At 43.6% G+C, this 25,011-nt stretch overlaps 1 protein-coding gene across 1 annotated transcript in view; it reads left to right on the forward strand.

Annotated features, from left to right (window-relative positions):
* The window catches only part of CHRNA7 (cholinergic receptor nicotinic alpha 7 subunit), a 116,747-nt gene that overhangs the window by 44,024 nt on the left and 47,712 nt on the right, over positions 1–25,011 (forward strand). Inside the window, exons 3-4 of the mRNA XM_040493862.1 lie at positions 7,950–7,994; positions 19,519–19,628. Of these exons, the coding sequence (XP_040349796.1) occupies positions 7,950–7,994; positions 19,519–19,628 (155 nt within the window). The remainder of the gene's footprint in view (positions 1–7,949; positions 7,995–19,518; positions 19,629–25,011) is intronic.

Below are 25,011 nucleotides of genomic sequence, written 5' to 3' on the forward strand. Positions count from 1 at the left end.
TTAGTACTTAAAAATACTGCTAGAAATAAGTGTATATCTCTAAACAGGTAACTGATGATTAAGGGGTTCCAGAACCTGGGTAGGAAAATAGTGAGATTCCTTGGCCAAGCCTGCTGTGAGGCTGGGTAGCTGGTGGAGGGACGTTAGATCCAATGCTTGAAGGAAACTGTGTTGCATACATTCTTTTTGAAAAGATTCATATCTGAACATGCATACATCACAGAATAACCCTCAACCCATTAAGAAAATTAAGTGTTGAGAGGTGCCTGGGTGGCTTAGTCGGTTGAATGTCCTACTCTTGATTTTTGGCTCAGGTCATGATCTGACAGTTTGTGAGATCAAGCCCCGAATTGGGCTCTGCACTGACAGTGTGGAGCCTGCTTAGGATTCTCACTCTCCCTATTTTCTGCCTCTCTCTCTCAAAATAAATAAACTTACAAAAATTAAATGCTGACGTTGAGACATTAACCTCATAGGCCCAGATTTCAGTGAGAATAAAACTAATGTAATGATACACCACACTGAAAGGTAGGCAGTTGGAGAAAGAGAGATGTTACCTATTTGGGCCAAACTTTCTAAGCCTCTCCAGTACCTTTGTGTTGGAAGAACTTATTTCTGATAATTGAAAGTTGGAAAGTTTTCCTATGTTTTAGTCACTTTTGGTGTGGTACTCATTTAATCCTTGCAACTTGCTGGTGATGTGGCAATCAGTTTCCTATTTTTTGTTTTTATTTATTTATTTATTTATTTATTTATTTATTTATTCATTCATTCATTCATTCATTCATTCATTCATTTATTTATTTAGAGAGACCGAGAGAGAGAGCCAACACAAACTGGGGAGGGGCAGAAAGAGGGAATCTGCCAGCACAGAGCCCAGTGCAGGGCTCAGTCTTGTGAACTGCAACATCATGACCTGAGCTGAAACCAAGAGTTCTATGTTTAAGCCAACTGAGCTACCCAGGTGCCCCTCAGTTTCCTATTTTTACATATAGGAAACCGAGTCTCAGAAAAGCTCAATGACTATTCCAAGTCTACACAGCTTGATGGTGACCTAACCAGGTCTGCTTGTGATAGATACCTAGATTTTTCATTTGCACTCCCAAGACAAAGATCATGAGCAACCCCAAATGAAAACAAAGATGGAATAGGGGTCTGCACCCTGAGAGGGCCAGGTCTTTAGGTACAAGAAACAGGGTGTCTTATGAATGCCTAGCCCTATACCAGTGGCTCTCAAACTTTTAAGCTTCAGAATCCCTTTGCTCTCATGAAAGCTATTGAGAATTCCCCCATTTTTATGTGGATTATATCTATCAATATTTACCATGTTAGAAATGAAAACTAAGAAAATGTTTCAAGTTCATTAATTCATTTTTAAATTGTAATAAACAAATACAAATTGTTAACGTAACTAATATTTTGTGGAAATTAACCATTTTTCCCAAGCAAAACAATTTTACTGAGAATGGTGGCATTGTTTTATATTTTGTAAATCTCCTAAATACCAAGATTAATAAAAGACAGCTGGATTCTCTTATCTGCCTCTGCATTCAGTCTGCTGCTGACATCATGTGCCATATGGTCTCTGCAAAGCTCTCCCCTCTGCTCATGAGGAAATGAGGGGGAAACAGCCTAAAAACTTCTAATGATTATGGAAAAAGTTTTGACTTCACTGATCCTCTAAAGCATCTCAGAACCTCAGAGGTTTCCATACAGTAATTGAGAATTTCTCTGCTATACAGATACCAAAGGGGACCATTTTTTTATTAGCATCACCAAGGTGCTCACTGTTGTGATATTCGGAGGAGTCTCATGGTGCCTCAAACACAAGTGTTGAGATAAACAGATAAAGATAAGGGGTTGGATCTCAGATTCTACACTGAGCTGTGTGACCTAGGGCTAGGAACTTACTTTGTTTACAGATGCTATCTTTATTCACCCCTTCTCTCTTGATTATAAAGGTTATATATGCTCACTGCAAAACATTGGAGCAGAACAGAGACATATTAGGTTAAATTTGGGAGCCTTCCCATTATCTCAATTGGTAAATGAGAATAATAATAGTACTGATTTTCCTGGGTTGTTGTCACAAGACTGATATAGTTTAAAAAAAGTGTGTGTGTGTGTGTGTGTGTGTGTGCGCACGCACACATCCACGCATGACATTTGCAAGAATCCAAATGTCTACTGAAGGTTTAGCTATGTTTTTTTTTTTTTCAAAAAAAAGTTAATGTTTATTTTTGATAAAGAGAGAAAGAACGAGCACTAGCTGGGGAAGGGCAGAGAGAGAGGGAGACACAGAATCTGAAGCAGATTCCAGGCTCCAAGCTGTCAGTACAGAGCCTGATGTGGGGCTTAAACTCATGAACTGCAAGATCATGACCTGAGGCAAAGTCAGATGCTCAACTGACTGAGCCACCCAGGTACCCTAGCTATGTTATTACTGATATTCTTTGTGGTGAAAATCATGTGCTTGTTCATCTTTTGCCCATTTTTCTCTTGGATTGTCTGCCTTTTTCTTATTGATATGTAGGAGTTTATTTCTTATTCTGGGTATGAGTTTTTTGTCAGACCTGCGATCTCGCTGACTTAGGGGAAGTCACGGACTCTCGGTTTATTATTCTGTAAAACTAGGGCAAAAATATGGTTGGTGTAAAATTAAATTTGATAAAAGAAGTAATCCTTGCTATAAACTACAAAGACTACACGAATAGGAATTTATGTTATCCAGCAATTTTCTCTGCAAACAAGAACTTAGACAAAGTGAGATGTATTGTTATCTCCTTTTCTCAGTGTCTACACAAAAGCAAAAAGAAAGTGTTGGGAACTATGAAAAATAATTTTGAATAATGTTGCTGTATAACTTCCAGAAGAATAATTGCTATATGAAATGAAAGGTAGCACATTACACATTATCAGAACCATTGTACTCAAAACAGATACATGATTATTCTGGGAGATTGATTCAAAAAAGCATAGCTACTTAAATCAAAGTGTACTTAAAAAAAAACACCAACTTTATTGAAGTATGATTGACGTACAAAAACTGTACATATTTGATGTACACAATTTGACAGGTTTGGAGACAAGCATATACCTGTGAAACCCTCCCTAAAATCTGTATCATAAACATAGCCATCACTTCAAAAATTCTCTCCAGCCCTCTTTATCTATTTATTATCATTATTAATTTCTGTGATAAAGTTTAACATTAGATCTACCCTTTTAGAAATTTTTTAAATATGTAATATGGCATTGTTAAGTATAGGCTCCATGCTGCACAGATCTCTAGGAATTATTTATCTTACAGAGCTGAACATTTGTCCCCATGGACTAAGACCTTCCATCTCCCCTCCCCTAGCCTCTGGTAGCCACCTTTCTACACTGTGCTTCTGTGAGTTCAACTAATTTAGATTCCTCATGTAAGTGTAATCAGGTAGTACCTGTTTTTCTATGTCTGGCTTATTTCACTTAGGATAGTGTCCTCCAGGCTCATCTATGCTATCACAAATAGCAGAATTTCCATCTTTTTTTAAGGCTGAATTATATTCTGAAGTGCTCAGATTTTTTTTTTTTTTAAATGAGGCATTAGACTAGTTGGCTATGGGGGTGCTTTGTCACAAGGGCATCCTGTGATTCCATGGCAACCGTCAGTAGTGTCTCCTCTTGTGTGGTCCCAGGGTTAGGAAGGAGTGTGGGTCTTGCAAGAGAATTGTGTGTGTGAGGGCAGCCCCACAGGAACAGCCACTGGCACTGAGTCACATGTCACAGCTTGTATGAGGCTGCCCTCGCCTCTCCCACTCTGGGCGGTGGTCAAGAAAGCTGTTGTCTCCTTATTTTCTGAGAGAGAAAATTGAAACCCACAGAAACTGAGTGCCTGAGATTAGAGGGCTGAGATTAGAGTCTGGAGGGTCTTCCTCTGCATGGGGTCTGCTCCACCATGCTGTCCTGCCAGGCAGGGTCATCACTGAAACCATATTCAGATTCCGTTCTGCTTGCTGGTTATTTATTCAGAGGCCCTTGGGCTGGGGTTTAGATTCCTTCCCACAGGAATCCCAGTGTTTGACCAGTGTGACATCCAACTCATGAGGAAAGAGACTACTGAATGCAGTTTCATCAGCTGATTCAGGATTTAAACAAGCTCAAGCGCAGTACAGGAGGCTGGTGGCTTTGCTGTCAGTGGAGGATGTTTAGATGAGAGGGAAGGAAGTTTCCCTCCTGGGTAGAATAAGTAGATTTTGGGAGAGGGAATGGAGCCCCTGTATGTTCTTCCAGGAACATCCTAATGCCTGAAGCCAGAGAGACATCTGGGAACTGCAGATCCATCTGCCAACTTTCTAAGCCAAAGGCTCAGTCTCCATGCCCAGTTCTCCACATCACCTCATCATGCACAGCAATGTGTAAACCCTGAGGCATGGCAGTTGAATGCAGGCTGAAGTTGTGCCTTGGGCCCTCTTGCAGAAGGCTCAGGAAGCAGGACACTGGCTATCCTCAGGGTGGCAGGAAGGAAGGCCAAGTGGCTGGTGTAGGGGGTGTAAGTGTGGGCACTGGGGTGTGTAGGAGACCTGGCCACTGTAGACTGCACAGGCCCTAGGTCACCAGGACTATACCTTCAGAGGGCCACCGAAGGATGAAAGTGTTCTTTCCAGGTAGGTGGCTGTCCTCTGTGTTTATAACTCCAGGAGCTGGTTGCCACATCCTTTCTGAAGTAGGCTGAACTGTTCTAGGCCAGGGAGGTTCTTCCTCATGTTGAACTGAAATCTGCCTCTCCTCACTGACTTTCATTCTCCTATGCAAAGCCAAGGTCTGTCTGGGTTGCTGGCTCTGTGCTGGAATCCCTGGTGATCTTGGAGGCAACTTCAGTCCAGGGCTGCCTGTTGGGGGTCCTGGCCTGGAGCAGGAGAAAGGAGGAAGGTGTGGGACAGGGAAGGCCCTGGGAGGTGAGGAGGAGTGAGTTCTTAAAGGGCAAGTGGTACAGGTGATGGCATGAGGGATCTGTGTCTTTCAGTATTCCAATATCATAGGGTGTAAAAGTGAAGGCTCATCCTTGGGACTCTACCCCTGTCATCCTCTCTGAAGGTGTCTCATTCCTTTACTATCACCTTTTGAAATTATATCATTGTTGAGTTGTGTAATCCCACCCCCCACTCACATTTTGTATTCCATGACCTCAAGAACAATGTTCAATTCCTACTCTACATGTCTGGATAGCATAATGCGTGAGACAGGAAGTACTCTGCAAACATTTGTTGAATGAGTGAATAAATTAATAAATGAATGAATGAATGAGCACATGGCTGGACTATGGCTTGTAGAAAAGGCTGTGTGCTACACTGAGAACCTTGGTCTTAATTCTTTGATCAGTGCAGCTGAAGGAGGGCAGAGAGCTCCATCTGGAGCTTAGTGGAGGTCAGACTGTGTGTGGTCTTCATCAGCTTGGGCTACCATAACTTAAATACCACAGACTGGGTGGCTTAAACAACATGCATTTCTTCCTTACAGTTGTGATGCTGTTTGTAAATCCAAGATCCGTGCACTGGTAGATCTGGTATCTAGTGAGAACCTGCTTCTTGGTTCATAGAGAGCCATCTTCTCCCTATGTCCTCACATGGCAGAAGGGGCGAGGGAGCTTTCTGGAGTCTCTTTTTTAAGGCACTAATCCTATTCCTGGGGGCTCTGCTCTCATGACCTAATCTCCTTCCAAAGGTCATCTCCAGATACTGTCCCAGTGGGGTTGAGTTTGAACATGTGAATTTCAGGGGAATGCAAACATTCAATGTGTAGTGTGGAGAGGACGCTGCATCTCAGGGGTGGTGAAGAGGTAGGACACCTTGTCTCTGTGCGGACTGAGAGAGCTGAGAGCCTCAGCCAGCCGGTGGCCCTGGGATGGAAGCTGGGAGGAAAGAGACCTACTCTGGGAATGCCAACAGCAGCCTCCTTGCTGATCTGCAGGCTGGTCCTCTCAAATCTCCACGGAAGGCTCCCTTACCTGGCATCGTTGTGCTCTCCAGCAGTGGCTGGCTGCTGCTCAGTGTTGATTACAGTTTGAAATGCTGGCTGGCACTTTAGTCCCATGCTGCTACACACCACAGAAATTCCGTTTCACTCTAATGAGGTTTCAGTTCAAATGTTGGAAAGAAGAAAGCCTTTTAATTAGATTGGTAGTAATTGAGCTCCCAAACCACAGAAGCCTTTTTCTCAGAAGCTGAAGACACAGATGCAATTAAAAGAAGGAAAGCCACCCAAGTGGAACACCGGCTAATTTTAAGTCCATTAAAAACAACAACTCCTTAATAAGTTGACACAACGGATGTATGTCCTAAAAGAGTTCACTGATGCTTTCAAATAATATTGGAGATTGAACCAGAACTAGAGTACTCATGCAGTTCAAATATATGGCTCCGTCGGGAACCATTTGCTTAGTACAGAGTACAGAGAAATGTTAGCTCCATAACTTTTTCCACCCAGAAGACTCTGCCATGTTTTATTTTGGAAAATAGAATGTATTTTTCCTGTAACCAAACTGACATCTACTTCTGGATTCAGCTGTGTCCTGAGACCCTACTAGGACATTCTTCCCTGTCCCTCCTCAAGTAGCCCTGTTCTTTCTTCAGGATTCAGATACCTCCCTACCTCCTAGTTTCACCTCTCAAAGGTGCTCAGAGTGTGAGTTGCTGGGCCAGGGCCATTGATGCATCAAGTAATCTTTGCCAACTCCTTACATGTTCAATACGTTTTTATTTTAATGAGAAGCAGCATTTGTTTCTCGTTTGCATCCCTCCCTATGACCACGCCCCAGCAGATGCCATGTTCTCTCTGCCATTGGGATTGTTTTTGTGTATGCCATAACTGGACCAGGTAATTCCTGCTGGAGGAGCTCACAGTCTCAGCTTCTAGGCACTCTGCTTGGGGGCATTAATAAATAGTTTCTCTTAGTGAGAACGGCAGTTGTCAATTTGTAGAGTCCTTTGGGTGGGAATTGAGTGCTAAGTAGTGAATACCACTATCTCAGTATAAGTATTGCATGGAACTTGGTCATTGGTGTGTGCACACTGGTTTTTGCTAGGCCATGTTGGGCTCAACCAGCTGTCGTAAAACACTGCTTGCATCCCAGTTGGAAAGGCTGTTGTTGACTAGAATTTTCTTTAGGTGTCCTGTGCTGGGACAAAGCCATGGTTAGTACACTATCCCAAGCTCTGATTAAAGCACAGACTTGGCACTCTTCTGGATGCCACTCGTAGGTGGTTCAGAAATGTGGAAAAAGGGGCTTTGGGTCAGAAAGATCCAAGTTTGAATAGCTCCTTCATAGAGTCACCTCACCTTTCTGAAACTTGGTTTGCTCATTAGGACAGAATTTACCTTGCAAGTGTGTGTCAAGGGCCAGGAATACTTCCTGGTAGATAAAAGATGAGAGAAAAGGTAAGCAGATCCACAGGGACCAGGGAGAAATGTGGCCCACACACTACCATTGGCATATGGTACAACAGCTGTCATAGGTCATGCTCCCTTTCCTGGGGGAGGGAAGTGTGAGATATTTATATTTGTTTAAAACTCTATACTTTCTGGTAATAAACTTGACTTTAAAAAATTGGAATTTGTACCCAACTTTATTTTTTAAGCATATAAATTATTTTAAAGAGTACAAAGGAAAGTAAGCTAAATCATTAGGAAGTGTCATCTCTGGATGGTGGGGCTGTGGGTTTTAATTTTCTTCTTTATACTTTGCATTTTGTAAGTGCTCTGTAATAAATGTCTGTTACTTCAGAATAAAGAGAACAAGCTTAACTCTGGGGAAATGCGGCTTGAGTGTGTTTGGAAGTGCTTGGTTCCTCCTAGTTTCCATGCATTCCCACAGGCCCAGTAGTATGATTCCTGCATGAATAATGGCATCAGTCCCTCTTTTGTAAACCATATAAGCAATATTTATGGTTCTTTCTTTTTCTTTGAAGGATGAGAAGAACCAAGTTCTAACTACCAACATTTGGCTGCAAATGGTAAGTTGAGACAAGGGCAGTCCTCTCCCGTGGGTCTTCCTGCTGTGGTTTCTCAGATGCTCCTGCTTGAAATGCAGCGGAGGAAGAGAGCCCCTGAGAAGAGTCAGGATTGTCCTCCCTAACTCCACACATGCCAACTTATGTGAAGTAGAACATCCACTTTTGGGTATTTCTCACTGCGTCCAGCAGGGCTCAGTGAATGTGTGTATTTCCTACAGGGTGATTTGGGGAAATTTTAAAAGCACTCATGCAAAACAAGTAATAAGATGAAGATCTACATTGTTGGTAACCTGTTTGTAACATGCACCTTAACTGGTCCCCAGGGTTTAGGGGCACCCGCCTCACTCTCTATGCCCTCTAGATGCGCATAATGGGAATCCTAGAGAGTTGCCTAAGCCAGAGGCTGTCACAGTCATGCTTAGTGCTCTGGGGACCCCTGCAAGAATTCTGAAATGCTGTATTCCATTCATGCATTTTTAGCTTGACATGTAAAATTCTCACCTAAATTTAATGAATTGCAAATGATGTCTCTTCCAGCAAATTGTAAATATTGGCATTTAAAAGTAAAACTGTTAGTCTCTATTTTAAGTGGAAACTAAATACCATAATGATTTGATGCCCATATCATTCATTTAGGAAATATATAAAGAAGGCCTTCTAGCTGCAGATGTCTTGCACAGTCCCTTCCTTTTATTATTGCACTTGTATTGCTATGCCACTTTTCACACAGAACTTATCCTAATGTTCTGTAATTTCATGTTTGCAGGTTATCAATCACTCTGTCTTGGTTCTCTCACATGTAGATATTAACATAAAGTCATTCTTTTAGACAATAAGTGTTAATATTTTTTTCTTCTGGATTGATTTAGGATTACAATGATTATTGGTTCTTAATTCATCACGGTGGCATTCATGTCTCTACCAAAGATGGGGCTTTGTTTTAAATTAATTCATATGTTTGTAGATGATGATTTTTTTTATTACGAAATGAGACACTAATGCAGATTTCACCATCAATTCTATGACTTTTTATTTTTTTTTTTTCAACATTTATTTATTTTTGGGACAGAGAGAGACAGAGCATGAACGGGGGAGGGGCAGAGAGAGAGGGAGACACAGAATTGGAAACAGGCTCCAGGCTCTGAGCCATCAGCCCAGAGCCCGATGCGGGGCTCGAACTCACGGAGCGCGAGATCGTGACCTGGCTGAAGTCGGACGCTTAACCGACTGTGCCACCCAGGCGCCCCAATTCTATGACTTTTTAAAATAGATGTAGTAGTGTATCGTTCATTATGAAAGGCATTTTGTTAAAACGTTAGTCAATTCCTTAAACTTCTTCCAGATTACATGACAAAAATAATATAGTTTCATTGGAATGTATTAGTTGACAGCTTGCTTAGTTTCTCATTCAATTTTGTTGAAAACAAGGAATTAAAACCTGCCTGATCTTTGAAAGTTTTTGTCACCTGATTTTTAGCACAATTTACACAGACACTGGTATTTTGAATCTGCCTTTTGTTGTTTGCTTCTTGGTCAATGTCCCAAGACAGGAGTTGAGGTGAGGGAAATTCCCTTTCTTTGTAAGGCAGAAATCAGAGTAGTAAATGTGGGGAAAGGGATATTCCCAGGTGGTTGTTGGGCAGGTGAGTTTTGGTGGGAATGCAAGTGGAAGTTGGGGAATAGAAAACAGATTCACTTAAAGCCATCTGCTGTATGTCCCCAGAGCAGGCTTTGCTATATAAGAGATGCCTCACAGAACCTGCCTGTAATGAATAAAGTAGAACCTTTGCAGAATTTCCCTGCAGGATTTAAAGCAACATTCTTTTTTTTTTTTTAAGTTTTCCTTTGAAATTTATATACTACTTTCCCTTTTTTAAAAGACTTGATCTTTTTAGAGCCGTTTTAGGTTCATAACAAAATAGAAGGAAAGGTGTGGAGAATTCCCATTTACCCCTTGCCCCCACATCCCCTTTCTCTCTTTTTTTAATATGAAAGTTATTGTCAAATTGGTTTCCATACAACACCCAGTGCTCATCCCAACAGGTGCCCTCCTCAGTACCCATCACCCACCCTCCCTGCCCTCCCATCCCCCATCAACCCTCACTTTGTTCTCAGTTTTTAAGAGTCTCTTATGTTTTGGCTCCCTCCCTGTCTAACCTTTCTTTCTTTTTTTTTTTTTTCCTTCCCCTCCCCCATGGTCCTCTGGTAAGTTTCTTAGGATCCACAAAGAGTGAAAACATATGGTATCTGTCTTTCTCTGTATGATTTATTTCATTTAGCATAACATTCTCCAGTAAAGCAACATTCTTTAGTAAGCACATCCTATCTTCAGCCTGTGCACATCTGCTCTAGCTTCCCTCCTTTTGTCTGGGCACGTGGGCTTGGGTCTGTGCTCCCGTTGGAGATGGCGCCTCCCTCCTGGGAAGAGGTTCCCTCTTCTGGGGCCTGCTGAGAGCCTTACTGTCACAGTTGTCCCTGTTGCTTCTAAAGTCATGTCCTAATAGTGTCTAGAGGTTGGCCTCATTAGCATACAAACTGCAGTTTGTTTGTCTCCATTAACTTTCCCCAGTGACTCTCATTTCCTTCTCACCTTTACAGCAATGTTCCTTCAAGCAGCATCCTCCCCAGACATCCCCACTCTCTTCCCATGAATTCTCAGTTAAACTCACCCTTAGCTGACTTGGGGTGAGCAAACCACTAACCCCCAGGTTGTGAATGCTATACTCTAATGTTTTTCCCCGTTTTTCTTTTTTTCTTTTCTTTTTTCTTTTCTTTCCTTTTCTTTCTTCTTCTTCTTCTTCTTCTTCTTCTTCTTCTCCTTCTTCTTCTTTGAGAGAATGAGAGAGTTCATGCATGAGTGGGAGATGGACAGAGGAAGAGGTAGAGAGAATCTTAAGCAGGCTCCATGCCCAGCACAGAGCCCAAACTCTTAACTCTGAGATCATTGACCTAAGCCAAAATCAAGAGTCAGACACTTAACTGATTGAGCCACCCAGGTGCCCCTTCCCTAATTTTTTGATGAAAATTTTCAAATATACCTAACATTTGAACTTATGGGGAGTCTATAGCCTCACCTCTTAGATTCTGTAATTAGCATTTTTTTTTTTTTAATTCTTACTTTATCCCATTTGGCTATTTATCCATCTGTCTATCAGCCTAGCTTATTTTTTTAGTTCATTTCAAAGAGGAATAGCAGACAGTGGTGCATTTTCACCTGCATGTTTCAGGTAGCTCTTTGACCAGGGTTTCTTTCAAGGTAAAAATTTTGCATACAATGTGATGTATAGATCCTAAGTGTATCAGTCAATGAATAGCCAGGAATGCTTTCAGCTCCTCAGTCCCACCCCCATCAGGAAGCAGAACTTCACCATCACCCCAGGTGATGCCTGATGTCCCTTACCTGTCAATACCTGTCCTATCTTTGCACTCTCCACCAAGGATAGAACACCTTTATTCTAGTTTTTCCAGGGATCGGTTTCTTCCCTCTTACCTTGGGTCTCTCAGGAACATTTGGTAGAGTGGATTGGTCCCTCTTACTGGAAATCCTTCTACATTTAGTGTTTGGCTACCTGTCCTTAGGTTTTCCTCCTAATTCTCTAGTGACTCCTGAGTTCCCCCTGCTAGTCTCTTCATCTCTGTGCAGTCATTCCTTGTCCCAAGAGTTGGAGGACCCAGTATCCTGGCTTAAAGCACCAACCCAACTGCCTTCCTGGTGCCCCTACATGGGCACCCAGTAGGCTCTTAAATCCAGTGTGTCCTTTCTTTCTCTTTCTCACTTGCTCCCTCTATAGTGAAGGGAAGGAAAAATTCTTCTCTACCCTTTGGGGTCTTCCACTTGGACTAAGATTGAATTTACATGAGACTGATTAACAGGAGAAAAAAAAAAACAGAGTTTTATTATGTGCACACGGAGGCCAAATAATGACTTTGACAACTTTGACACCTAAGGAAATGACAAAGGCAGATAGTTTTTAAACTTTTCAGACAAAGACATGATAAATCTGTGAGGAGTTAACAGGACAAAAAGCCTTAACTTTGGGAGCTTTAATTAGTAAGGAATTCTAAAAGGAACTTGGGCTGGGGTGGTAAATTAGTAAAAAGTCACAGGGGTTGTTTATGTAGTCTTCTTGGCTCTAAATTCCCTATCTCTGGTGATAAGGATGTCTCTACATCCTAATTGAGGGAGGACACCTCTCACATGGTAGATTTATTTCCTGCTTTCAGGGGGACAGTGGAGGGTCTGAGTGTCCCTCTTGAACAAGCTGTATCATAATTAACTTTTATTTAAAGTAATCAGTATGACAAAGTGGCATGTTTTGGGCAGCCTGCCCTTGGCCCCTACAATTGCTGTCTCCATTTGGATAAATGGTAACTCCGTGTATTCATTTGCTCAGATCAGAAGCCTCAAAGTCACCCTTAACTCTAGTCTCTCACACCTACCTCTGATCTCAACCTTCAAAACAGAGCCAAGGTCTAACTACTGCATATCAACCCCAATGCTTCCACCTTGGTCTAAACCAGCATCATTTCTCACCTATGTCACTATGGAGATTCATAGCTGGGCCTTGTGTTTCAGCCCTTACCTCCACTAGCGATGTCTGTTCTCAATATAGCAGTCAGCGTGATCCCAGTAAGAGAAGAAGAAGGCTTAGCCACAAGCCTCATTGACCCAGATCCTTCCAGGGGCTCCTGTCTCACCCAGTAGCAAGCTGAGGTCCTTGAGGTGGTCTTTGACTTTGCATGCCAGGCCCTCGCTTCTTCTACATCCTCCCCAGCCCTCTTCTTCTTGCTGTGTTCCCTGCCCTGCTTGTTGCCCTACACACATCATCTACCTCAGGGCCTTTGCATTTGCTCCCCCTGCCTGGAAGGCTCTTTCCCCAAGAACCACTTGCTTTTCTTTCTCACTTCTTAGTAGTATCTACCTGAAGATTACCTTTTCAGTGAGGTCTTCTCTGAGTTCCTCTCAAACCCTACTATCTCAAACCCTCATTGCCTACCCCCAGCCCATACCATTCTCTTCACCTCGGTATCTTAGTCTTTCTGGCTGCTATAACAAAATACCATAAACAGGGTGACTTATCAACAACAGATATTTATTTCTCACAGTTTTGAAGGCTGGAAGTCCAAGGTGCCACCATGGTTGCATTCTATTCAGAGCTCTTTTTTGAGTTGCATTTTTTTTAGTCCTCACTAGGTGAAATGGGAGTGCTAATCTCTTAGGGAGGGATCTGTCCCATTGTATAAGGGTGCTAATCTCATTTGGGAGGGCTCTCTCCTCATGATCTGATTACCTACTAAAGGCCCCACCTCTGATATCCCTCACACTGAGATTAGAGTTCAACATAGGAATTTGGGGGAACACAACATGTATTCCCTAAGTCTACTTCATTTTGTTTTTAAAGCCCTTGTCCCATACTTTGTATTGTTTATTTGTTCTCTGGCTCTGAGTTCTCATCCCCCACTTGGAATGTGTCCTCCGGGAGGGCAGGACTCCAGTTGTATTCACTACTCTACCCCCAGTAGGCATGAGTAAGTTTTGTAGAATGAATGAATGAAACAAAAAACTCAAGGTGAACCTAGGAAGGGCTAAGATATTATGATACAAAATAAAGCCAACTCCACCTCACATTTAAACACTGTAGTGTAAGCTCTGGGAATTCTGGGAGATAATACAAATGTTTCCTTTTTATATAAAACCAGGCATTTCCCATGTTTTCTATGGTACAGAGCTGCTGTTGACATTTTTTTTATAAAGAGAGAAACACCTAATATGCTCACTACATATTAGGTCAGAGACAGGTCTGTCTTCCTGGTGCCTATATCCTTATCCCTCAGTAAGCAAATGATCATTAATAACATATATGATTTGGCATTTTTTTTTCAAAGAGTGTTGTTTTCTAGGAAAAAAGTAACTAGATTATTACTTATTGCATTGAGTTCAGGTGCTCCATAAATAAGCATGCTTGCTTTGGAGGATGTCACTGGAGACCTCTAAATTTCTTTCAAGCACAGCTTATTTCTAATTCATTATTGCACTTGCAAAAACGTCCACAGCTTCATTTGTTTTAAAAATCACCTTTTTATCTCACTTACCTATTCACCTTATCTTTTTGAATGCCTGCTACAGGGAAGACATTGAAGTAGGTCACATGAGGGGGAACCCAGAAATGGATGAGACCCAATTTCTTCTCTTAAGCCATTTACAATCGGGCTGTGCAATTTACAGCCCAACAAAAAGGTTAAAATATTGTGAAAAAGTGACTCTCTTGAAGTATGGCAGGAGGCCAGCTGGTGGTGTGGACAGTGGAGTTCAGAGGTGGGAAAAATCTCTGCTTTACAGAAATGGAAGGGAGAGAAGGAAAGGCATAGACCCTTCTAAATGTGAAGATCAGGAAGCATTGGTGTGTGTAGGTGTTGCATCATTAATTAATACTTGTTTCCACATGCCCACCACCTGGAAACATGCTGGGTGCCTTTTTAGCATGTGTCCTTTCACACACAGGCTAGCCAGTGGCTTGCTTAGGGCCCTCATGATGACCCATAGTTAATGGTGATTTCAATCATTCTGTCACAATGAGAGAAAAAGTGTTGGGAGCAGGAGGAAGAAGGAGGCCCACTTTCTTCATCTGAGATCAAAATGGTTGACTGGAAGAATTTCCAAAACATGTTTATATGGAGTTTTCCAACACCAAGTACATGCTGTCTTTCACACCAGCAACTGATTCTCTGATTCTCAGGATACCAACTGGGTAGATCCTCTCTATTTGGAGTTAGCATCAGATCCTACAAGTTAAGGACTCAATCCCACAAGACTACCCCATCAGATGCCAGCTGCAAAGGGGGTGTCCAGGCTGCCCACACTTCTATCCAGCTGAGTTTGAATGCTGAACAGCTCATGGAATTCAAGAAAACACTTACATTTACCAATTTATTATAAAGAATCCTGGTCAGGAACAGCTGAATGGAAGAGATGAATAGGGCAAGGTGTGAGGGAGGCCCAGAACTTTCATGCCTTCTGTGGGCTAGTTACTGTCCTGGCACTTGGATGTATTCACCAATCTGGAAACTTTCCGAATCTTGTGGTTCAAGAGTTTTTATAACCCAGTCCCCATTCTCTCTCTTCTCCCTGGAGACTGAGGTTGGGTGGGGCTGAAGGTTGCCACCCTGTAATCAAAGCTTGATCTTTCTGATGACCGGCTGCATGCTGGCAACCTGAGGTGATCTCAGGCCCCTGCCCTAAGTCACCTTACCTCAATAGAATAACCTCTGGTGGGCTCAGAAGGTGCTCTATATGAATAATAAGAGACACTCCTATCCTCAGGAAATTCCCAAGGTTTTAGAAACCATGTGCCAAGAACCTGGGACATAGACCAAATATGTTTCTTATTATACCATAATGTCCTTTTTTTTTTTAAACAAAGAAAATGTTCCCTTTCTTCTCTCTCATTATCCTGCTATAAATATTTTCATGCATGTACATGCACACAAACTTAAAGTTTCCTATGGCCTCAAGGTAGATGTTAATGGGGGCCAGTTCTGAGACCCATGGAAGAATTAGGGTTCTTATGGTTACATCTCAGATCAAGGGCCCCTTCCTCCCTTGTATGTCCCCTTAAAACCCCACATAGTCATATCTTGAAGATTAAATGAGAAGAGATCCCACAGAAATAGGGAGAGAAGGAAAAGCACAGACTCTTCCAGATGGTCTGGGAGTATTGGCGTTTCTAGACTGACACTATCAGCTGCCCAACATGCCACACACTATCTGTAGGAAGATTTTGTGCAGGGCCTCTTGCCCTCCAGGGATCTGAGTGGGGAGTAAGTGCTTTAAGAGGATAGAAAAGCTCCTTCTGGAACATTATTATTCACAAGCCCCTTTACACATCCATTCTTCAGAAATGCTCATGGAAACCTGTGGCGTCCTGGGCTCTCCCGCTCCCAGGGCACACAGCCCCAACATTCCCACTCCGGCTCCCAGTGCCCAGTTGATGGGGCTTCTGCACCTTTAGCTGTAGCTTGGTTGTTACAGCTCTCCTGTCCTGTGGTATCTTATGAAATGGAGGAATCCCTCTTTTTTTTTTTTTTTTAAGCCATCATTTGTCATGGGCTTACCAGGGCCACATGACTTACCTGCTGCTGCACACATTTCATCCTTCCAGTGCCGTCCTGCCCTGTGAGGCAGGCACCTGTGAGGAAGCTGCAGCTCCCAGAGGGGGTATTTACCTTGTTAAAAAACAAAATGCAACCAAGTAAACCTGAAGATCTAATTGGCTTAATTAAAGGATTTGTGAGTTGGGCAGCACCCTATCTAGCAAGTAGAGAGAGCTCCCACAAGTTGTACAAAATGGAAAGTTTTTATAGGAAGGAGGGTGGGGCAAGAAAGTTATAAGCAAGGGAAAAGAAAGGATTGTTTCAGGCAAGGTAACCTTATCTTTGGGGGAGGGGCAGGGGGTTTTATCAAGCAGTTTATATCTCATCTTCCATTGAGGGATGGAGAGGACCCTGTGGCGATGGATGACTTCACAGAGGCTGATCAGAAAATTCCTGATTGGCCCTTTAAGACTTAGGTTTCTGTGGGAGGTTGAAAATACAGTTAAGTATTAAGCCTCAGTTTGGTGACTTGGCCTAAGTAATTTTGGGCCCATGTTTTTGCTGTTGTTGTTTGTTTGTTTTTAATGTTTGTTTATTTTTGAGAGAGATGGGCGAGGGAGAGCATGAGCTGGGGAGGAACAGAGAGAGAGGGAGACAGAGGATCTGAAGCAGTCTCTACACTGACAACAGAAGGCCTGATGTGAGGCTTGAACTCCTGAACCCTGAGATCATGACCTTAGCAGAAGTCTGACACTTGACCGACTGAGCCACCCAGGTGCCCTGGGTTGTTTGTTTTTAACAATCTGCTTGAGGGGCGCCTGGGTGGCTCAGTCGGTTAAGTGTCCGACTTCGTCTCAGGTCATGATCTTGCAGTCCGTGAGTTCGAGCCCCGCATCGGGCTCTGGGCTGATGGCTCAGAGCCTGGAGCCTGTTTCAGATTCTGTGTCCCCCTCTCTCTCTGACCCTCCCCCATTCATGCTCTGTCTCTCTCTGTCTCAAAAATAAATAAACGTTAAAAAAAAATTAACAATCTGCTTGAGCTCACACAGCTGGTCTCTGCCACAGCCTTGGTGTAAACCAAGATGTGCCTGAGTTCCACAGCTCTCTGCAGCCCCCCTTTTCTTTCCTGAGGGTGGAGGAGACCCAGGCTGGCTTTTGAGTGAGCAGATGGGGGGCTCCTTCAGAGAGGATGAACAGCCCCCAACTGCCAGTGTAGAGAGATTGGGTTGGAAGAAACATCAGGGGTAGAGCCTACTGATCACTCTTCTTAAAGTCAAATAATGCAGTTCTGAGTCCTGACCCAGTGTCTGACTGAAAGGATGTTGCTTCTCTGTGCCCCGGTCTCCTCCTATAAATAGGAATAGTAATCATGCTGGCATCCCTGGATCATGGCAAGCAAGGTGTACACGTGACTCTGAACGAACCAAATGGTCAGGATACATACCCATGGGACACATGCAGCTAAGATGATGGGTTGGGTCGAGGAGACGTGAAATTGCTGGAGAAGTATTGTGCAGCTCACACGTGCCATCTGAAGAGGTTGCGGTTTGACCAACCAAGGGCTTCTACTTCCCTGCCTTCCCTCCCTGCTCTGCCCATCATTTCAGCAGGTGTGGGAGATGGGCATTTGCCTGCCATGCCCACCTTCGCTCTGGGAGCCCTATGACCATGATTAGCATGGTGGCAATAGTGACAGTGACAGGCATCCCAGGGTGAGATATGAGGTCCTGGTAAGGAAGGCACAGGTGTTGAGTGTGGAAGGGCTTATCCCCCTGACAAGGGAAAGAAAAGAAGGGAGCACTGGGCAAATGGTACAGAGACAGAGCAGGCTGGAGCAAACACAGTTTAGTTCATGCCTAGGCATTCCTGCAAACCAGCTTCAACAAGACTGGCCCTTCTGGGTACTGTCCTTCTCCTCCCCTTGCGTATCCTTCCTGCTCTTCTCCCCTCCTCCCTTCCCCACTACTAACTACCCACATCAATTAGAAACATCAGTAGGGTGGCTCTATCCTAAATGTTCCAAGTGATTTTTCACCATGTTATACATTGACGGATCTTCATTCTCAGAGGCCCATGGCTATAAAGTCACATTACTCACCTGGCTATTCCCTCTCATCTGACTTCGTATGGTCCCAGAACTGGAACAGCCTTTTTGGATGCTTGCCTGTCCTCTCCAGAGGATGGTGGGATCTCTGGGACGTGCTCTGTGATCCACAACCCCTTGGCTACAATTCCCAAATCTCAATAGCTTTGAAAATTAAAGGGTTTTTGTCCCCCTTGATGTTGTTTTTGTAACTTTGCATCAAATTCACTGAGTCTAAAATCAAACTGAAATAGATGTGCAGTGGAGGCATTTATTTTTCTTACTTAGTATCAGTATGCACGTTTTGCTGCAGAAATAATGATATGTTTGATTATGGGGAGTTGCCTAGATCCCAGCTGGAAGTGTTGCATCACATACCTTTCTAAATCTGAGGTCTGAGCTCCAGATCATGGGTGGCCCCAGGGAGACTGGGTACAGGATGGGGCCTTTACTGGGGGTCTGCCCTGATTATGGCACATTTGTAGGAGGTGCTGAGTCCAAATGGGCCAGCCCTGCAACCCTGGCTTGGTGGAGCTGTTTGTATAGCAGCTGTAGGTGGGATCTTACCTGAGCAGTCTTTACAGAGCTAGTGGACCCTAGGTAGGCTGAGCTATGTGGTCCTTGGACAAAGGACCCCAGGCATGGGCCTTCCTCTGGCAAAGGTCACTCAAGAACCAATTTTGGACCTGACGTCAAGCAGATGCACCTGTGTTGTGTGTTTATGACTATTTCCTGAGTCCCCATCTTCACCCTTGTCCTGATTCAGTGTTTTACCACCAAGGCCATGTGTTTGCATTTTGGGGTTGTGGCATCAGAAGCACTGTTCCTGCATGAAAATAAGAACTCCAGTCCAAAAACACATCCTCCTTAGAAGCTTCTGAGAGGTTCCCCAGCAGCTGCAAAAAGTTGTTTCATGGAAATAAATATTCTTAATTTTTCTAGCTTAGTTCATATTCCAATTGAAATAAGTGAATTTATTTTTCCAAAGTGTCCTTTCAGTGGAGAACTTTGAAAGCAAAACAGTTACTCATTTGGCTAGGAAAAAAACCCATCTGCTGTGGGAGGGGAAGCCTTCGGGGCATGCAGTGGACTGGAATTAACTTTAATGCTACTGTTTGAATGTGGTCATGGTGACAGCAGGATCTTAAATGTGATTTTTATGCTGTTCATGGTCATTTTAGAAGAGATTACTTAATTCTCAGTTTCCTTATATTTTATAGATAACAATTCAATTATGTAAATAGTATCTGGAACTCTTTTTGGCTTTGAATGTATCTAATAATCCCTTATAAGAAATATTAGTAGGCAAGGAAGCAAAGTGCTGCTAATGTCATTGTCTGTGTGTGTTAGTCTTGGACAGATCACTATTTACAATGGAATATGTCAGAATATCCGGGCGTGAAGACTGTTCGTTTCCCAGATGGCCTGATTTGGAAGCCAGACATTCTTCTCTATAACAGGTAAGCACACTGGACAAAAGGAGAAATGATTTTAGTTTTGCATATATGTAACAACCAAGCATATTTGAATATTTCATCGAAATGCCAGACCCATGATCTGTAATTTGGGACCATTGCTGCCCATGATGCTTTGTAAATGGCCAGGCCTTTGAGAAACATTCTGTCCCCCTCTCCCATGTTCTCTGCCTTGGCATGCAGACTTGCATTACCCAGCACTCTGCCTGAGCACATGTCTATAGGGCTGTGCATTATAGGTACATATATACTTTTGTGCATATTGGCACTGAGGCATTTTTTACATGTGGAATTACCTTTGCACCTGAATGGCAGCAATTATGGTCACAGTATAAGTTGCTGGCCCTTGACATGCATGACTGGAGTCCACTGTTTGGACCCAGGTCCTCATCTGATGTATTCCCATTGTGCATTGGGAGAGTCCTGCTGCCTATAGCTGAGTGCATGAAGACCATCACCTTAGGTGTGCTCAGAAGCTTGTGATGCAGGTGGAGTACTTGATAGAAAAAAGACAGATAATAGTCATATTCTAATATGGATTAAGAACAGGAATCCTGCTCCTGAGGTCAAGAAATGAGGGATTCATTGTGAACCAGGACAGTCTGATTTGTAAACCAGATGCCTAAAAGGTATTCAGGCAAGGTAAATTTCTAGAAGCACTAAATCTTTTTTTGCTAAGCTACATAATCAAAATAAGGGGATCCAGAGCATCTCTTCCCAGTAAGGTTTAGAATGTGATAACAAGCTTAATATTAAAGAAAGATACTTCCTAATTACAACTGCTGCATTTGGTCCTACCGGGAAGAGAAGGAAGTCCCATGCCTTCCTGACTTAGAAAACAGTGTGACCATTGGCTACTGTCCTTGGTTGTCACCAGCTGATGTGTTTGTCCTACACTGACTGCTTCTAGGAGGCTGGGTGATTTCATTTCTTGTGTCAACTTTTAATTCTGTCTTTCTTGCTGGCAGTTAGATTTCATTTGAATAATTGGGCTTGTTTCTAGAAGAATAGTATTCCCTTCTGATTTGCTGCCACTCTAAAGTTTCTTAAATTAGTTCAGACACCTGAGCTCTGAAACATGTCTAAAGTTAGAGTAAGTGGTCCCCAACTGAGTAGGTGAAGCACATGGAACCCCATGGCTCATGTTTGGATCATTAGTTTCCCAGCCACTGACATCAAAAGACCACAGAAATACATTTTATTTTGGAGGCTGGAAATACAAGATTAAGGTGTCTGCAGGTTTTGTTTCTTCTGAGTCTCCTCTCTTACAACTTGTAGATGTCCATCTTCTCTCTGTGTCTTCACATGGTCTTCCCTCTGCTCATGTCTGTGTTCTCTGATCTACTCTTGTGCCGACTACCATCACATTGGATTAGGGACCACTCTAACAACCTCATTTTAACTTAGCTACCTCTTTAAAACCTCCAAATACAGTCACATACTGTGGAACTTCAACATACGAACTAGGACTTCAGCATGTGAATTTGGCAGGAGTGGGGGGGTGGGGAACAAAATTCAGCCCATAACAGGGGCATTGCAGTTGACTTCTTAAGGACAAAGAGTCAGCATTGGAGAGGTCTGGGTATAAATTGTAGCTGTAATATTTAGTATGTTATAAACATTAAGTCTCAGATTCCTCCTTTGAAAAATGGGGGAGATGCCAGCTTCAGAGTTTGGAAGGGATAACTCTGCGGATGCACCTAGCATGCTTAGTGTGGTACTTGGCAAAGATTGAATGCTCAGTGATGGTGGTTGTGCATTTATAGACATGGTGATGAGGATTTCTGCTCAGAGTAATTCAAAAAGAAATGTCAATAATGTTTTTACATTGTGCCTAATTTAGTTCTTTTTCATTTGAAATCAAGAATAGATATTACAATGTGGTAGAAACTTCATGAGGTTATAGAGGTGCTTCTTATCACTTATATGTAGCACCTCAAAACCTAATAAATAAAATGTTTGATGCTTTTAATGTTCTGGCTAAGGAAGAGTTACCACGTATTCTATGCAAACTGAATTTCAAGGAGCAAAGATGCAGTCTCCACCTGCTGTCACCAGGGAGCGGGATCTCAGAAATAATGGTACCCACCCCCCCCATCTGACCCAGCTGATGGTGCCAGAGCCCCTTTCCTCTCATGTTTTCCCTTGAGCTCTAAATAACTATTTTTCTCTTTTCTCTTTTCCTCATCTCCCCATTGACCACATCCACCAGCTTCTATCACGGAATCTGTAGAGGCTGCCTCCTCTTCTGCTTTAGTTTTTCTGAAAAATGGGATATAGAACTTCCTTTCTGAAGTAACTGTTAAATATATGGCTTGCATGTCCACACAGACATGATGTAGGATAAGCAGGTTACAGAATACATGTAAGCCAGTCATAGACACAGTGTCAGTTATTTTTTGCTGCTTGAGAGACTATCCTGAACTTAGTGTCTTAAGAAAAATGTATGCATATGACTTCTCACCACACTGTGGGCTGACTGACCCATGTGGTGGCCTGTCTGTTTAAGTCAGTTCTTGGCAAAAAGCAGGGGGCTGAGGCTCTGATGGGCTGGAATGTGGAGAGCCACACCCCTCAGCTGTTGGTGGGAGCGCAGCTGGGACAGTTACCTGTGCCACCTTAGCTTCCTCCATGAGCCTTTTCCACAGGATGCAGGCAACCCCCAGTGTGTGGCAAGAAGTGTTCAGAGAGGAAGGAAGTGGCAGCCACCAGGCTCCTTATGAACTGAGCATATGAATCCTAGAACAGTCCTTCACTGCTCTGTTGGGCAGAGTAGGCAGGAGCTCAGCCTGGATCAGGGAAGCAGAAGTCAGCCTCACGTCTCTAGGGCACACAGGTTGGGGGGGAGGAAGGAAGATGAAGGTGTGCTCTATGGAAGGGAAGAGGTGAAACAGGAAGGCCAGATTAGAGTTGAGGGGGGAATGAAGGACCAAAACAAACATTTGTAATGAAGGAGCACTCAGTTAAGTGCATGCTGGAGGGACTGGTAGGAAGGAGACAGAGGGTAGGTAGGCAAGCAGACAGAGTTTCCAAACACAGAGTGATCTCCTTATCCCTTGCCTCTATTCGCTGGCTTCCCTCTACTGTCTGGACACAAGTCATGTGGCCTGGCTGGCAGGGATGAATGGTCCAGCCCACCCCTGCAGCTGCCTCTTACACCTCCTGCTTCCTGGCTAGATGTTTGTCTTTCACCTCCTTGGTGTGTCTGGACTCTTTTCCACTACAGGACATTTCTGTGAGCTCCCCTCTTGGTGTGGAATGCCTACCCTTCTTTAATCCCTCAGACCTCAGCTTGACTCCCTGTTCCACTGAGTCCCTGTTGTGTCTTTTTGTCATGCCTTACAGAAAGGCATTCCTGTCCCCTATGGCACATGGGCTCTGCCACCCCCCTTGGGGTCTAGAGAGTGCTTAATAAATATTTGTGCACAGACAGGATGGAAGGAGGAAGCAGGGATGCAGGAATTAAGAGAAAGGGGGAAGGGGATGGGTCTCTGTGACATGAGCACTGCTAAGAACAACAAGAGAAGGAAGGAAGGAAATCATATTGGCAAGCTGGAAAATATGAACCTGGGCCTGAGCCAAAAAATTGACAGAGGAAGTAGCAAAAACAGGCTTGAATTTAATAGGATCCTGACCTTCTGATATTCTGTTATTGGAGATTTTGAGAGATATTGAGCTTAATACTTTCTGCCAGGTTCCAGGCACTCCAAATAGTATGTTCTCTCAGTAGGCTTGTGTGATGGTTCATTAAATTGTTGTATTTGCAGGGGGAGCTTTTCCTTAAGGAGGGGAGCATGCCATCATTCTGCATAAGCCATGATTTTGAAAGGAGCATTGATTCAGGTTAGGGGAAGCATCACAAACACGTCCATCACGTTTCTTGCTCTATTCTGGTTTGATATTGGAGTCCAAGCTTGAGCCACTAATGGTTTTGGGGATATAATACATTTTTCTGTGCTTTGAAGAGGTTGGGTCATTGCAAAGCAGCCATCTCGGCATCATTTCTGGGATGGGCTTCTTTATTTCCCTGATGGATGGTGAACAAGTTACAGTGCTGCCAGCCAGCTGGCCGGGTTGCTCTGAGGAGAGGACAGGCGCTGATAAAAGCATCCCTGCCGGATGCTGATCCCAGTACTTTCTTGGTTGCTTTATTCTGCTTTACTTTAAGCCTGCAGTTCAAGGATTTTTCTGAACACAGTCTTGCTCAAAGTGAGTAGCAGTTGTGGATAGCTTTTCATGATATCCCCATTTGGACGGAATGAAAGGCCTCACTCTTATCAGCAGTCGGCTTGCAGAAGAAAGCCTGAACTGCAGTGATGCCTTGGCCACCCCTGCCTGCCCTGTGCAACTGCAGGCAGCTACCTCAGCCTCTCTGGGCTTCTCCATTCTTAAGCTGCTCAGTCAGAAAATCCTGTAATAATAGTGGAATCTTTGTTGATGAATGTATTTGAAGATGTTTTTGTTGGCTCTGTATTGGTAGGACATGAGGTATCAACCACCCCTTTCTTATAGCCTGTGCAAAGCTGCATTTGCACATCTGCAGACTCATGTTTACCTCTGAGATTAGAGTCCTCTGGCTATAACCCTCTTTCTGTCACAGATTCCCATGACCCTGTGGCTGACAGCAGAGCCTGGAGAGGGGGTGATGTAGGCAGGACACACCTGGGTGGAACGTGGTGATCCAGCCGATAAGGGTTAATGATTGTGTGCTGATCAGTGAGTCACTGATTTGGTTCACCCAGAAGTCAGCCTACAACAAGTACTTCAGCATATGGTTTATGGATTTTATTTTTTATTTTAGAGAGAGAGAGAGAGAGAGCACTGTGAGTGCTGGAGGGGCAGAGAAAGAGAGGGAGAGAGAACCCCAAGCAGGTTCCACGCTGTCAGCACAGAGCCCGACGCAGGCCTTGAACTCACAAACGATGAGATCATGACTTGAGCTGATACCAAGAGTCTGATGCTTAACTGAGCCACCCAGGTGCCCCTCAGCGCATGGTTTATTTGGGAGAGGAAGTGACTCAGAGAAGGGAGGGAAGATAATATATGCATTAAAAATGTGCTAAAAAGCAAGCTGCTGCTCTGGGCAGTGGGGACCCATTCCTGCTGGAGACCTCTGTGGTGTTTGTCTGTCAATTGCCTTCTGTCATAGATTGACAGTTGCTTCCAGGAATGGCAGCTCCCTGACACCGGCTCTGCTTGCCTGCCCCATGCATGGACCGAATGTGTGCTGGTGGCCAGAACCTCAAGCCTCAAGCTGGGCTGGTGATGGTTGGAAAAGGCAGCTGTCAGAGCCTTGGGTCTGATAAGGACAGCTGTTGACGTGGTTAGCTACAGCACACATGGGTTTCACACTCAAGTTTCAGTTGTT

This window comes from Herpailurus yagouaroundi, unplaced genomic scaffold (genome assembly GCF_014898765.1).
Source record: "Herpailurus yagouaroundi ecotype Mexico unplaced genomic scaffold, PumYag 185, whole genome shotgun sequence".
Taxonomy (NCBI): Eukaryota; Metazoa; Chordata; class Mammalia; order Carnivora; family Felidae; genus Herpailurus; species Herpailurus yagouaroundi.